Genomic DNA, 14,038 nt, shown 5'->3' with positions numbered 1-14,038 from the left:
TTTTTTATTTTAGTATCGCTTTTAAGATGTTACCGTATTCAATTTTGTTTAAATTTTGTCCTAAGCTTTCAAGATTTACAAATTTAAATCCGATTTTTTTAGTAAACATTTTGTTTACTCTATATTAATTAATTCTGAAATATTTAAAGAATTATAATTAATTAAGTTTTACTGTTTTACTGTTTTTAGTTTTAGTTTCGTTCCATGATTATAGTAAGTTAATTAATAGAATTGAATGGTGGTGAGTAAATTTCTACTACCTATTTAATTGAAACATATAAACTAAATTGAAACAAAACTTTAATTTTAAATATAAAGTTGTAACAAAACTTACAGATTAAATATGTAATATTTCGAATTCCAAAAGGGTTGCCGTAAACTAAACGAAAAGAAAACCAAAAACATAATTACTTTCTTTTCTAAACGGAACATTGACCAAAGATTGTGAAATGAGATGTCAACCAAAAAGTTGTATAATTTAAAAATCAAATGGATGGGTAAATTTTTTGTTTTCACTCATTATTTTATAGTTTTTGGTATGAAGTGTTGGAGTATCATAATTTGAATTTGTCTGAAATGACACTTCTTTTAAGATGCCAATTGCCAACCAAACCACACAGCTCAACTTTGTCTGTTTTTCAAGTCCCAAACAAAAACCCTTTTCTGTTCTTTTCTGCTTTAACCTTTATTCTCTACATATCTAATACAAATTATTATAAATTTCTCTTATTATTATTCTTTTCGTTTTTTCTACTAATTGTCTCTTTCTTAAAATTCGAAAACTGTTTGAAATTTGATTCATTTTGAACCTATCCTTTCTTTTCCATCTGCCGTAATTGAAGGGCTCATATTTATTAGTATTTGTTTTTAAAAAGCGAGCATTGCCTTTTCAGAAGTGTAAACGAATGTCCTTTTGGCATTTTGTTATTAGAAAATTGGGAGAAATACCACAATACACTTGAAAATAATGTATCACATTAAAAAAAAATGTGATGGATCTTGGCCTTGAGAATACATATTTAAATTTTGTTCTCAGATCGTCCATAAAAAGAGTCACCCAATAAGAGCAAGTTTTTTCTGGAAATTCAATATTTATTAATTTATTTTGATTTTTTCTTCTTATGACAAGTGATAAATGGATGTTGCTCGATATTGTTTCTCCACAAAAAAATAATAATTCGATTGTGTTTGAACTTTGAAGTAGACAAACTTTTGTGATATTGTTTCTCCACAAAAAAATAAAAATAATAATTCGATTGTGTTTGAACTTTGAAGTAGACAAACTTTTGTGTATGCATTAACGCTTTGAAATATATAATGAGACCAACATTAATGTGAGTCTCATTATGAACTATGTAACATAGATCGAGTAAATAAATATTTAGTAATGAAGAGTATATGAGTTTGTTCTTGAAAATAAGTTGTCAAAACAAACCCATAATGATCTGTATAAATAAAATATAAATTGGGTCACTTATATGGTAATTTGAAATCGATTCCAATTTCCAGACAAGAAGAACAATGACCAGAAGACGCAAGCAAAAGTTACTGTTTTCACTTGGTATCAAATCAATCCACCAAAAGGAGGAATAGAATCATACGTCCTCCAGCAGGTAACCAAGCTTTTTAGCATAAGAAAACAATCTCTATAAGAAATAATACTTAAAGCTGCACGTCCACGATTTAGGTAAGTGATCACTTACCGACCAGCTGTTTTTGCCAAGCTTGGCTCACATTGTCACACAGTCTAACGAACAATATGGGAGGTAAGAAAAGTGACTAGAAAACCAAAGAATTGTTGTGTTTCGGGTTCAAGCACACTTCCTCTTAGTCACTGCAACCTCCTTTGCAACGAACTCCTCCCTAATTACAACAATATTTTAAAATGGAGAACTTTTCTTTTCCATAATGTTCTATACGAATTTCATGGCTTGAACCAATTACCTCAAAGTATCTTTGTAAACACGCTCATTTCACCAATAAACCAACTGAGGGACATTAAAAGAAAATCAGAAAGTCTATAAACTTACAAATTCTTGAGAGGTGTAAAAAGTGAACAGAGAAGTACAAGTTTCTTCAAGCAATGAATGTATATAATACATTAAGTACAAAAAATAAAATAAAAAACTATATCTATATATATTACAATTACAAGCTCTATTCTACACATAATTTTGTGTGATCCGGAACTGGTACCTTGATTATATTTGACCTTTTCCAGTAATCCTTTTCGTTAAAAACAGAATAAGGAAACCTGGATTTGGCATTGGTTAATGCAGCAGCACGCATGTAAAAGAAGTCCTCAAAATTCTTCAAGAACCTCTTTGAACATTAGTCTACAATTATTCATTCTGCGAGGAATTTTTTATCTCCAGCCATGCAGGAACAGTAACCAACATTGACTTGAAACCAGTATTAGGGTGTGTTGACATTTGAACAAATCGAACCTAAAGGAAAATTTGATTGTTGGGTGGTGCATAATCAAATTGCATCATGCTGGCTAATAAATTCAATGATACATGGATACACCTGTTCCACCGCCTGGAAGTGAATAATGGCAACATCAAATAGATTTAGAAAACACAGGAAAGAATTTCTCGTTAGATATAACTTGAATTCATTATTGAATTCCATGGGAGTGGGTAGAAGGAAGGGAAAGAAAATAATACCAGCCGTCCTCCAACTAAATCATAATGTGCATAATGTGGACCTTCTGGTTCTCCAAAACATTTATATGTAACAAGGTGCTGGGGAATAAGCTTTGCCGTTTCTGCTTCATATAAATCACCATAAGAAAAAGGGAGAAGAAAAGAGAAAAAAAATCTGCACAGATGTAATGAATGCTATGAACCTTCTACAGCTACAGGTGGACAGATTAGATCCTGGTCTCCAGCAATCGCCAAGACTGGGACATTGCATTTATGAATATGATCCTTGTAGAAAAAGGTATTACTTCTGTCTCGTAAACCACCTTCGCGAAAAGCAGTTGTAAGTTGTAAGACGAGTTTAGCGGGAATGGTACCTGCATTCATGGTTGAACTTGAGCAACGTGACTTGGTAATTATATTATGAGCAAGAGAAAATAATGATACCAATAAGGGAGATGGAGTTATTTTCTAGACTGGTTGGTGTGGTTCTCAAGTGAACTAAATTTTCATCAAGTGAATAGATGAAAACGGGGTATATTTTCCCAAATATTTTTAACATTACTTGAACTTGCCTGTGAAAATATAGAAACTTCTTCCTATCAAACAGATTTAGAAACTACATCCAAAAGGCCAAGGAACTGTCATGGTTCTTACAACATTAAATCCTTAAATAATTGACTTCCATGGTCAATCCTCAATGCGGGTATCAGCAAGACTCTTATAATGACTGTAGATACTTCTGATGCTGCCCTCTTTACATACACTAGTCATTCCCTAGACGTCAACTCAAAGACTATAAGATATTAAAAATGAACTTAAGGATTATTTAACCCAAAAAAAGGGACATAAACTATATTATTAATATTATCTTGGTCCTCATCTAATTTCCTCACTATTGACATCCCACCAACAATATCTATATCAGAAAAATTATTCTTCCAAATCTATTTCGTAGATGCTCCTGTTTGTATGTGCTGTTTCACAGAGCGTTCCGGAAGAAGATTAGGAGCATTCAGGCTTTGCTGGGATAAGGTCTACAACTGGAAGCATGGGGTAAACAACTTGAGGAGAAATCTTACCGATAAAGAGGTGGAACAGGGGTGGTCATTCTAATTAAACGGGCCAGGAGCCTTTACTCCAAATCTCCCAAGATCTTGAACAGCGGATGACTATTTTACTTGACTGCAACGCCTTAGAATTCCAAGGAATTTTCTTCTAATAAATATTGCTACTAAAATCCAACTACCTATCCCTCCTCCAATACCTTCTTTATATCTAATTCTAGGCTGCCTCGCATGACACTTCTCATAAAATAACCCATCATAAAATAACCCATCGGATCATGCTGGATTTCGTATTCAAGGAAATTCATTTTCACCATTTCCTTTTAATTCTCAACTATATGAAAGGTGGTGGCCTTGGCTAGCCAATAACTTGGGTCCTTCTCTTGCCGCTCCTTTTTTCAGTCAACAAAAATTAGTGGACAAAGATAAGTTCAACAAGACATACATCTCCCACACGATTTGGAAAAGCAACTATAGAAGTTCCCAAAGAAAGTCAATATTTCTATGGGAACTATAATGTGGCAGCAATAACACCCAATGCCCACGATGTCATTAAGAAAAGAAGCACCTTCGTAGCTCTATCACCCGGTTGGCCCTCCCGTTGTAAAAAGGATGCTTAAACTCAGGACCATCTCTTATAAACCACTTTACTTTTGCATCCCACCTTTGGGATCACCTTCAATTCTTCAAATGGCACACTCCCAACCCAAATAGCTCCAGAAGCGAGAAGCCTACTCTCAAGTGTACCTTGAAGGACATCTGTTTTTCACAGAGAAGGAAATCTTCGGGTGAACTTAATCTTGGTAGGGTTACAACTGAGCATTCTATGGCTTGCGACAGGAAGTCCAAGTTCTATGGGAAATTTTTTAATCACCTAAATTTTGGCGTCTCTTGGAGTAACTTTTAAGCCCCCTTAAATTCTTACAGCTCATCTTTTACATGTGCCAACTGGTAAACCCTTTCTAACTTTCGCATGGATTTTTTGAGTTATCCTCCCCATCTTGTAATTCCATTACATCAGTGAAATGAAATTGGTTTATCTTCTTGTAGTCCACCATTGGTGGTCATTTCATTTGTCAACCATAATCATTCATCAATGAAATATTTTTGTTTACCTCCTAAAAATGGATGGTGGTTTGTCACTAAAAAATAAAAAATAAGCACACCCTATACATACATGTGACTCAAGGAAAAATTGTTCTCATTAGTCCTGGAATTCAATTGATTGATAGCTGACCTAATAGAAAGATGATTTGATGATTAAGTTGCTCATCTGATAAACCTAACTAACAAACTGAATTGTTTCTTCCACCCCCCCAAGAAAAAACCTAGCTTATGAAGCAGTTTTAATTATAGTGGCAACCTTCGTTGATTGGACTTGAGCTAGATATTCCTTCTCTTTCCTCCATCTCCTTCCCCCTTGTCTGTCTTCTCTCATTCTTTTTATCCTCCACCCATGGACTCTGACACAGAAGCTAAGATCAATATTACCTAATTAGCAACTTGAATGCCCCATCATCTTGACCTAATGATCAGCTAAGCTCAAGAGCTATGAAAATCTATTTCACAAACCTCAGCAACTAAATAGATACCAAATTCAAACCACAAGGACCATGTGTAAGTTACCCTATCTATCTTTTTTTCTTTTTTCTTTTTTGCAGATAATGCACCTAGTCAATTCAATGCTGTCTCTGCACTTATAGTAAAACCATAAGTGAAAGGGCTCGTTTCTGCTTGATAGACCAGTTGAAACCGATATGTCGTAAGCTATACGATACAACACAAGCAACTGTTAAAGCATCCTTGGTATTAGAAGTGCACGTGATATCATAGACTTGACTAATTCACTTAACTAAAAGCTAATATAATCAGAGCAAGGATACAAAGTTAAGAATGATCACTTACAGAAATTGTTCAAGACGAGTTTTTTTAACATTTCAGGATGCATCATATCTTCTGCCGAAATAAGATTATTTAGCCAAGAAAAGACATAAGGAGAGCGAGATGATAGAGGATATGAAGCTGATAGCAGAGCTCCTAACGGAACAACTGGAACATTAAGAGCCTGTGCAGGGTCTGCCTGTAAGGCAAGTACAGTAATATTAATGCATAATCAAGAAACTTATGACTTGTTGAAGTGTTGAAGTGATAAAAATAAAGATGCACTCAAAGATATTTGCCAACAATAAAAATTTCTGGGTCAAAGACGTTTGCTAGTTTCTCAGTTGAAAACATTTGAACTTGCTTCACTCACAAGGGGCAAAAGTAATTTCAGGGCTGATTTTGAAGGAGTATAGTCTAGGGAAGACGCCAAAGTAACAATAGCAGCAAATCTGGGGTCTCTTCCTTCACAACCTTACAAGAGAACAGATGCATAAGAAATCACTCAATCCATATAACAGAAAGAAAAAGTGTAGGGTTGCAATGCATAGTAAATGAAAATTTTTACCTAACACAAGCAAGTTAAGCATTAAAGATAATTTTTTAGAAAGAAAAAGTGAGACTTCGTTGTGTTTAAGATTATTAAAGGATAGGAATAACCTAGCAAATGCTAACATTTAGAACAACAATAAAAATAAAATCACATAATAAAAATTTGACAAACAAACACCACAGAATACTTTAATTGTACCAATTTCAATAATGCATATAAGAGAAGCAGTCATCCTGAGCTCATTCCTCATTGTATGCAAGAGAATTGGCAAACATATAATGCAAGCACTACTCCAAAGAGTCAAAAGTGTTAAGAAAAAAATTGATAGAACAACAAAGCTTTAAACTTTATAGGTGTTCAGTGGATCAAAATCTTCATCATCTTCATCGCAATGGGGATTATAATACTGCGTACGGTTGTTAAGAACTTCCTTCACATTTCATTGTTTTCTTTGAAGAAGTTCCAGTATTTATTTTCTTCTGTAACCATGCAAATGCTACAAACATTTATACAGATTCTTTTCAATCGTTCCATCTCTCGAGTGAATAAGCATTTCCATTGTCAGCTTCATAGGACTTGAACATCTGACTGATAGCATCTTAAGTATGATAGAGATAATGTTTATCAGTCATTTCAGCCAACAATTTATAGTCTTTCATTACATACAGGCAGGCTTGTAATGAAAATTGTTCAGAGTTGTATAACAAAACACATAGAAGGATAACCAGCTAAAACGGGAGAGTTCAGAGTGTGCAGCATGCTTGATAGAGAGACTGAGAAAGAAAGGGGGAGAAGAAGAGCTGATATATTTCCATAAAATAAAAGATAAAGCACAATAACTTTTGAGTCAAAAAACAAAGGACGCATAAATATAACTTTTAGTCACAGAAACATGAAAAGCACAAGAAGGTACACAAACTTACCACAACGAGAAAGTTCTGCATAAAGCAAAATGCCACCCATTGAGTGCCCAATAGCAAGCAATTTACCATCCCTTGGTTTGCTTACATCCCTGATATAATCAATCTGCAAGTGGAAGTCAACAAATTTTAATTCTTAGCGACTATAGAGCAACTTCCCATTTAAATTTAACTAAAATCTAACATGAAATCCGTGAGATCTAACAAGTTCAAGTTCAGTTCAGAACCAGCCACAGTTAGTGGTTGGCTGACTGTAGATATGGCCATTTCAACAAGATAAAATGTCACCTCACCGCAGCAGGTACGTCCTCCAGCAGGTAATGATCAAAGTCCCAGTCATACTTTACTATTAAATCAAGTTGTTTCTGAAAATCATCAATTGTTGAAGAAAATCGATCTTGCAAATTGAACAATGGAGGTGAAACAGATCGTTGACCGTCGTCGATAATTTCTACAAGCCTCTGACTCAAATCCCTGATCTGGCCAGCAATGACTGAGGTCTGTCCTGTTTCCAACAAATTCGAAAGCCTTCCTCTCACTTCATTAAAACGTTCAGATAATTGGGAATCAACTAAGAGTTTCGAAATTTGATCAAATAATTTAGCAGACATAATCCTTGATTGACCTTCACTTAGAAAGCCAGAAAGCCGTTCTGACAGACGCATAAAAGTTTCTGTTAACTCTGAAACCAAACTTGACTCATCCCAAATTGTTGTTATTCCTATGAAATCTTCTTCTTCAACCATAGAAGAAGCGGATTCTTTCCCATTGATGCAACTATCTGATTTTGCAAGGTCACTTAAAATTTTTGTCGACTCTTTTACCTCTTTTGAAGTTCCATTTATTTTGATCTCAGAGGCTGCTTCCATTTTGTCAGATTTAACTTTAGCTGAATGTTCAATTTCTTTCAAATTTGGTTCCTGCAAGCTCAATCCTGCACCTCGAACTTCAAGAATCCATGTGTCAAACCCCTGGCCAGACATATGCCTCGCGAAAGAACACTGAAAAATTGAAAATAGTACATGAAGAAAGGAACAGATGCTAATCCAACTAGGCCTAAAAAATGCACTCTTATTGGATAATGTCAAATTGATCCAGCAGGTTGGATATTAGGCCACGTCCATTGCTATTTCAGTAAGATTCAAAACGCTTGCAAATACTAAAGTTCTTTTTTATGGTTTATTTGGCTCAAGCAAAACAACCACCTCTTTAACAACAAAGCCCACCACTTTGATGTCTTCCTTGACCATGTGTTCAATATTGCTATCTCTTGGTGTAAATTGTCTAAGCATTACATTTCTTATAGTTTTGATTCACTATTGACCAACTGGAGATGTTTTTTGTAGATCCTTTGGATAGGGGCCTCTTTCCCATCCATTTCTGTAATTTCATACATCAATGAAATTCTCTCTTATAAAAAGAATAAAATGCTTGCAAATACAACCGTCAAGTGACTAGTTATTAGCCCATCAAGAAAATAAGACAATTAACTAATTAAATCCTAAATACAAATTAAACACTCATTAATTTAAAATTAATGACTAAACCAATATTAACTAAATTACACAAATTATCGACATTCATCCTGCCTCACATCTTTGATTGCATTAACACAGACTATACGACACAGCAAGAAAAAGAATGAACTTCATCTTTTGATAGCAAGGGAATATGACCAATGTAGCTGAGCTAAAGAAAACAAAATAGACAACAGTGGAACAGAGAGAAGATGTAATAAACTCAAATCCGAGATACAAAAACCAGTGAATCAGTATCGAAGTTATCCGGAAAAACATTTAAAAGTAGATGGTCAATTTGGCAATGGTTTTAGATCTATAGTGAGGGTGAAAGTTGAAGGTTTGGGCCTACAAGGATAACAGAAAAGCTTTTTGACGACAAAAAAGTCAAATGAAGTACAGCAAGTTCCAAATTTAGATTTTTATTAACTAGTACTCATCCTTTTTCTTGGTTCTAACTATATTCATTTTTTGGGTAATTATCAAACCTTAGGTTCTTATTTTAAAACGGATTAGTCTACAGTAGCATATATTAGCATTAATAAATTACACTACTATACTTTTAGCTAAACAAATTTTGTCATAGAGAAGGTCATCCACCACTAGGTAGAGAAGGCAGCATAATTCCAAACGGAATCAAACACAATAAAATCTCTAGAAACTTTACTCACTTCAAATTTGGATATAATATCAATAGTAATCTAAACAGCATTAAAAACGAAAACCATTTCTCAAGAAACTCAAAACTAAATCTCCAATTGTTAGCACAAAAAAACTTACCCCAGGGGCGAGATCATAACCAATGGCATTAGTTCCAACTCCAGATAATAACAAGAGGGGATGATTCCTCGGCGGCGCCTGTTCAATAACGTACCACACAGAAAAAGAACAATTCAAACCCGAGCGTCCACTAACTCATATCGCAAATCAGAAAACAAAGTTTTCATCTTGAATCTCATAGAGCAGGTAAGGAATTAGAAATGACCTGAGGAGAGGGATGGTAGCGCCAGAGTGCAAGTCTCCAGTCAGAATTGGGTACAGAGACATAATGAAGCTCGTCGGCCGTACAAATCGAGGGCTTATCAGGAACTCGAACAGCAGCACCGGTGGAGAATGCTCTCAACTTGAAGGAGGGGAAAAGAAGTTTACCTGAAAGGGAAGCGGTTCGGCGGAGCATGAGGTTAGGGGTGATGGAAAGGAAAGTGGAGGAGGCGATGTGAAAAGCACCGCGAATATCGGACTGTACCGTCGCCATCGGGGGAGGTGGTTGCGGGAAAGAGCGGGGAGCGTCGTCGCCGACCAAAGCGGTAACTTTAATTTTATTTTCTTGCGAGAGAAAAGGATTAAAAATTAAAAACTGAAAAAAGAAAAAAAAGGAAAGAAAGAAAGAAAGAAAGAAAGGAATATGATCATAGAGAGAGATCCCTCATTCATAGTCTTGCATTTGCCTCGCTTTTCCACGTTTTCGGAATCCTGTTGATAGTTACGTGGACTTCCCTACTCTCAACACGTGGCTTCTCCACAGCCAAACACGCGATACTCATGTCTAAATTAAATTTTCATTTTTTTCTTTATATATATAAGAAATAAAAATAAAAACATTATCAAATAATGGATATTTACCAATATGATAAAATTGTATCAATTTTCAAACCCTATTATCCATACATTATATCACATGTATAGTAATTCCTTGTAAATTTTGTTATATTTAATATTTTTTTTTATAAAGTTGTTAAAACCTTAATTATTAATTATTATTTCTAAAAGTAGTATCTAAAATAATTGTCCACCTCAATACAAGGTTTGAGCTTTTGCTATGACTTAACAATATCTTTTATAACTTTATAAAAGTTACTGAAATAATTCAACAGAAATAAAAATTTGACCTCCTATAAAGCAAAGTAGGAGGTCAATCAACAAAAAGAACTGTTAATTAATCAAAGGTCCAACTGATCCCCCCGTCTGTATTGTAAATATGCGGTCACAAATAATCCAGCCAAAGTAATAGGAATTGGCTCAATTTGCCGAATTAGAAGCCTTTGCGCAATTCGCTTCTGATCTCGATAAAGCTACTCAGAATCAATTGGCAAGAGGTCAACGATTACGTGAGTTGCTCAAACAATCCCAATCAGCACCTCTCACGGTCAATTTATGGCAATGTCATTTTTATGTGTGGTCACAACCAGAAAGGATCTATATAAACCAATTATCCAAGCGTTCTCTTGACTTTTTGGGCTATATTTCAAGTGTGCGATTAAATCCTTCAGTGGTATGGACTCAGATGTTAGAAAATTCATGAGATATTTTGTTAAACAAAACACTAATAGCTTTCATTTAAAACTAAGTATTGAGCAATTTTTATAATTAAATATACTTTTTTTAAGTTAAAGTTGAAAAGTATGTTTTTGTTTATAGAAATACAAGGTCTAGGTTTGAGATATTTTGAATAATTTAGCCCTATTGTTTTATTTCCTATCTTTGAATAATTCATACTAATCATTTGACACCATTTAATATTTTCTAATAAATTAACAGCTATTCCAAAACAATTCTTTTGAATTTATTCATTTCAATAAAATATAAGAAGAAACCAAATGACAACGGGTCAAAGCATACTATAATATCATAATTTGATTAATATTGGTATGTTTTGGATCAAAGCAAACCTCATTTTGACATACATATTGGTATGTAATAAAAATAACCATGTTAACCACGAGTGATAAAGAAGAAAAACGTAAACTTATGTGCATTTCTTCTCTTCTTCAATATTTTCTTACTTCCTTTTCGTCAATGGTTTTTTAAACCTACAAAATTTTATGTAGTTTTAAAAAAATACAATTTAGTCTCGACTACAAAATTTGAAATCAAATTTAATATCTTTGGTTATTATAAATTTAGTTTGATAATAATAAGTTTTGAAAATTTAAATTTATTTATAATAGATATCCATTTCAGTACTCTCTTTTAATAATAGCTTAATGAGAGAAGCTTACTTTAATTTAATGGTTTTTAAATCTCATAACATATTCAAATGATTTGACCAAATCATTCCTATTAACGATTTATTTTCTAGGCATCAATGAATGAAATTGAATGTACAACTAAACATCTTTTAAAGGACAACCATTTTTAGAAAATTAGATTATCCTAAGTTTAAAATGTGTTGAAATTATTATTTATTATTTACCAAAATTGAGATTAAAGAAAGGTACGGTTTAAATAGATAAAGAGTCAAACTCAATTTGGCACAAACTCAATTTGGCACCAACTCAATTTGGCATCAACGTATGTTGAGATTCAAGAGGTTATTTTAGGTTTAAATGCATTAACTTCTCATCTCAAAATTCGGCATTCTCATATATCTCCTGTGACCTAACAATATCATTCTTAGTTGTCTTAAAGACTTTAAAAGTTAAAGAGGTTACCTAACATAGAATTGTTCCAAGTTAACCATAACTAACACTTTAAAGTTCCTATGATCGAACCACAAAAAAGGAAGGTGCAACTTGTTGGTATTAGATAGTAATTTTTCATTCTTTTAAGTTTTTCTTAACCTTTCTTTTTATGTCCTCAAGATTTCTCTCATTCAAATGTAATACTTGTTCATTTACATGTCTCTCTCATAAACTTAGGACGTTACATTAAATCTCACAACTCTATTTTGTTCTTAAAAAAAATAAAGAGTCAAACAGATACGTTTCTCTAAAGGTTTTTTTACCCTAATATTTGTGTTTAAGAATATATGATAACATTAACTTCTAAAGACAAAATTGTCGTATGGGTGTGAAGTGACGCATGTGACATGAATTAAAGTACATATCTTATTTATAGGTTAAATTACAAGTTTAATCACTAGACTTTCAAATTTGTGATTATTTTGTTTATGAACTTTATACAAAATATCTAACAAGTCCTCCAAACATTTTATTATGCTTAATAAGTCCCTAAATTTTAAACATCCTTAACAAGTCACTAAAGTACTTTCAATTTCATGTCGTCAAGTTAACAAAAATTAATGTCTAAAAATGTAATAATTGATCTACTAGAAGATATAATTAAATGTATGCATTTTCGACACGACCAATTTTTCACTATTAAAAAATTGTATTGAATGAGTCCATAACCCATTAAACATAAAATTTAAAATTTACGTTGAACTAAGTTTGCTAATAAGAGATTAACTACATTAGTAACTATAAGATTTGTGGTTTGAATCTCTTATCTTCTCATTTCATGTCGGAGGGTTTTTCACAAACTTGTAAAATGTCTTACACGCTGCCAATTTGACTAAAAGAAAACATTACTAAAAACAATGAACAAATGAATTAAAACATTACTTATTTATTTATATATTCAATTCAAGAATTGATTTGAAGTTCTCTCACTCCATCATTTACAAAATTATTTGACCAAGTCCCTCCTAAAAAACTCCACCATTTTGTTTTTAATTATTAAATAGCTTTGAAGCTTTAGTTAGAACCAGTCCTTGGATTTTTTGCAATGATAATTTTAAGGTTGGTTTGGTTATATATCTTTCTATTTCTTTCTTTTCCATCCATATAAATGATGATTTCTATTTCTTTCTTTTCCATCCATATAAATGATGATCAAATATTTACAACATATAGTAAAAATGATGATCAAATATTAAAAATGATGCTACCAAATTTTTATAACTCTAGAGTTTGAACATATTCAACCTTTTCAAGTATATCATATACTGGGAGACCATTTTAAATTATCAGCAAGAAGAAAACTTAAGTTTGGATAAAAAAATTAATAATACATAATATAACAGAAAACAATAAAGTCTGGAATGATTTGCCTTTAGAAATCATAAAAAGAGAAAACAATAATAAAAAAGGAGCTTTCAATAATCTCAAAGAACAAGTCTTTGTTGAATAAAAAATCCCCCCCTTTGGGTGTTTTTTGCCAAGCAACCTCTATATAAACTATTTCCCTTTATCTCTTTCCATAAAGAAAACCTCTAAAATCTTTATTATTCATTTCTCTCTATCAGAAAAAAATGGATATCATTGCAACTTCATCAGCTCAAAACTTGAGGAGGCTATGGAGAAGAAGAGCATACCAAAGGTTAGGAAGTGGCAACAACATGAGTACTGTCACCACAAGATCATCAAGGAGCTTTCGGGTCGGTCGGATGATGATCATGAGACGACGAGTATCTCCTAAAATACGGTTGAAAGTGTCGTCGCCGTTGAAAGTTGTAGCAAAGATTCACGATGCGTATGTCGAGATGATGATGAGGTTGGCCAATAGTGTGGGGAATATGTATGCCATTGGAGGGTTTGGAAATAGGAAGAGGATACCAAAACCTCAAAATCAAGTTCCTCTTGGTGGAGAACAAATTGATGCTAAATTGGTATTGGAAATCTATAACAAACTTGCTGCTTCCAAGAACAGCTCTAATGCTAACATAAACTTATGA

The 14,038-nt window shown here is 33.2% G+C and overlaps 2 protein-coding genes across 3 annotated transcripts; one reads left to right on the top strand and one right to left on the bottom strand.

Annotated features, from left to right (window-relative positions):
• Positions 1 to 1,477: 1,477 nt before the first annotated feature.
• On the bottom strand, positions 1,478 to 9,990 carry LOC101217845. 2 transcript variants are annotated; one of them, XR_004216911.1, is made up of 11 exons: positions 9,569 to 9,990; positions 9,364 to 9,441; positions 7,360 to 8,067; positions 7,070 to 7,172; positions 5,967 to 6,067; positions 5,618 to 5,792; positions 2,852 to 3,022; positions 2,670 to 2,770; positions 2,197 to 2,541; positions 1,945 to 1,988; positions 1,478 to 1,863 (listed from the first exon to the last, which is right to left on the bottom strand). XR_004216911.1 is itself a non-coding variant. In XM_004147070.3 (9 exons), the coding sequence occupies exons 1-9, from the start codon at positions 9,836 to 9,838 to the stop codon at positions 2,482 to 2,484; spliced, it is 1,767 nt and encodes a 588-aa protein (XP_004147118.1). In that variant the 5' UTR covers positions 9,839 to 9,990; the 3' UTR covers positions 1,999 to 2,481. The 2 variants fall into 2 exon arrangements, 1 of the variants encoding a protein (XP_004147118.1); XM_004147070.3 differs by lacking the exons at positions 1,478 to 1,863; positions 1,945 to 1,988 and having other exon boundaries at positions 1,999 to 2,541.
• Positions 9,991 to 13,615: 3,625 nt separating this feature from the next.
• LOC105435696 lies at positions 13,616 to 14,038 on the top strand. Its single transcript, XM_011657945.1, has one exon. It carries the CDS (start codon positions 13,616 to 13,618, stop codon positions 14,036 to 14,038), a length of 423 nt encoding a protein of 140 aa, XP_011656247.1.

Source organism: Cucumis sativus, chromosome 5 (genome assembly GCF_000004075.3).
Source record: "Cucumis sativus cultivar 9930 chromosome 5, Cucumber_9930_V3, whole genome shotgun sequence".
NCBI lineage: Eukaryota > Viridiplantae > Streptophyta > Magnoliopsida > Cucurbitales > Cucurbitaceae > Cucumis > Cucumis sativus.
This window is presented reverse-complemented; position numbering and strand designations above follow the sequence as displayed.

Coding starts and splice junctions, on each gene's coding strand:
- LOC101217845 (XM_004147070.3), bottom strand. CDS start 9,838: ATGGCGACGGTACAGTCCGATATTCGCGGTGCTTTTCACATCGCCTCC. Junction 6,068..7,069: donor TGCAGAACTTTCTCGTTGTG/GTAAGTTTGTGT, acceptor TTCTCTTGTAAG/GTTGTGAAGGAAGAGACCCC. Junction 2,542..2,669: donor ATTTAGTTGGAGGACGGCTG/GTATTATTTTCT, acceptor ATTCACTTCCAG/GCGGTGGAACAGGTGTATCC.
- LOC105435696 (XM_011657945.1), top strand. CDS start 13,616: ATGGATATCATTGCAACTTCATCAGCTCAAAACTTGAGGAGGCTATGG.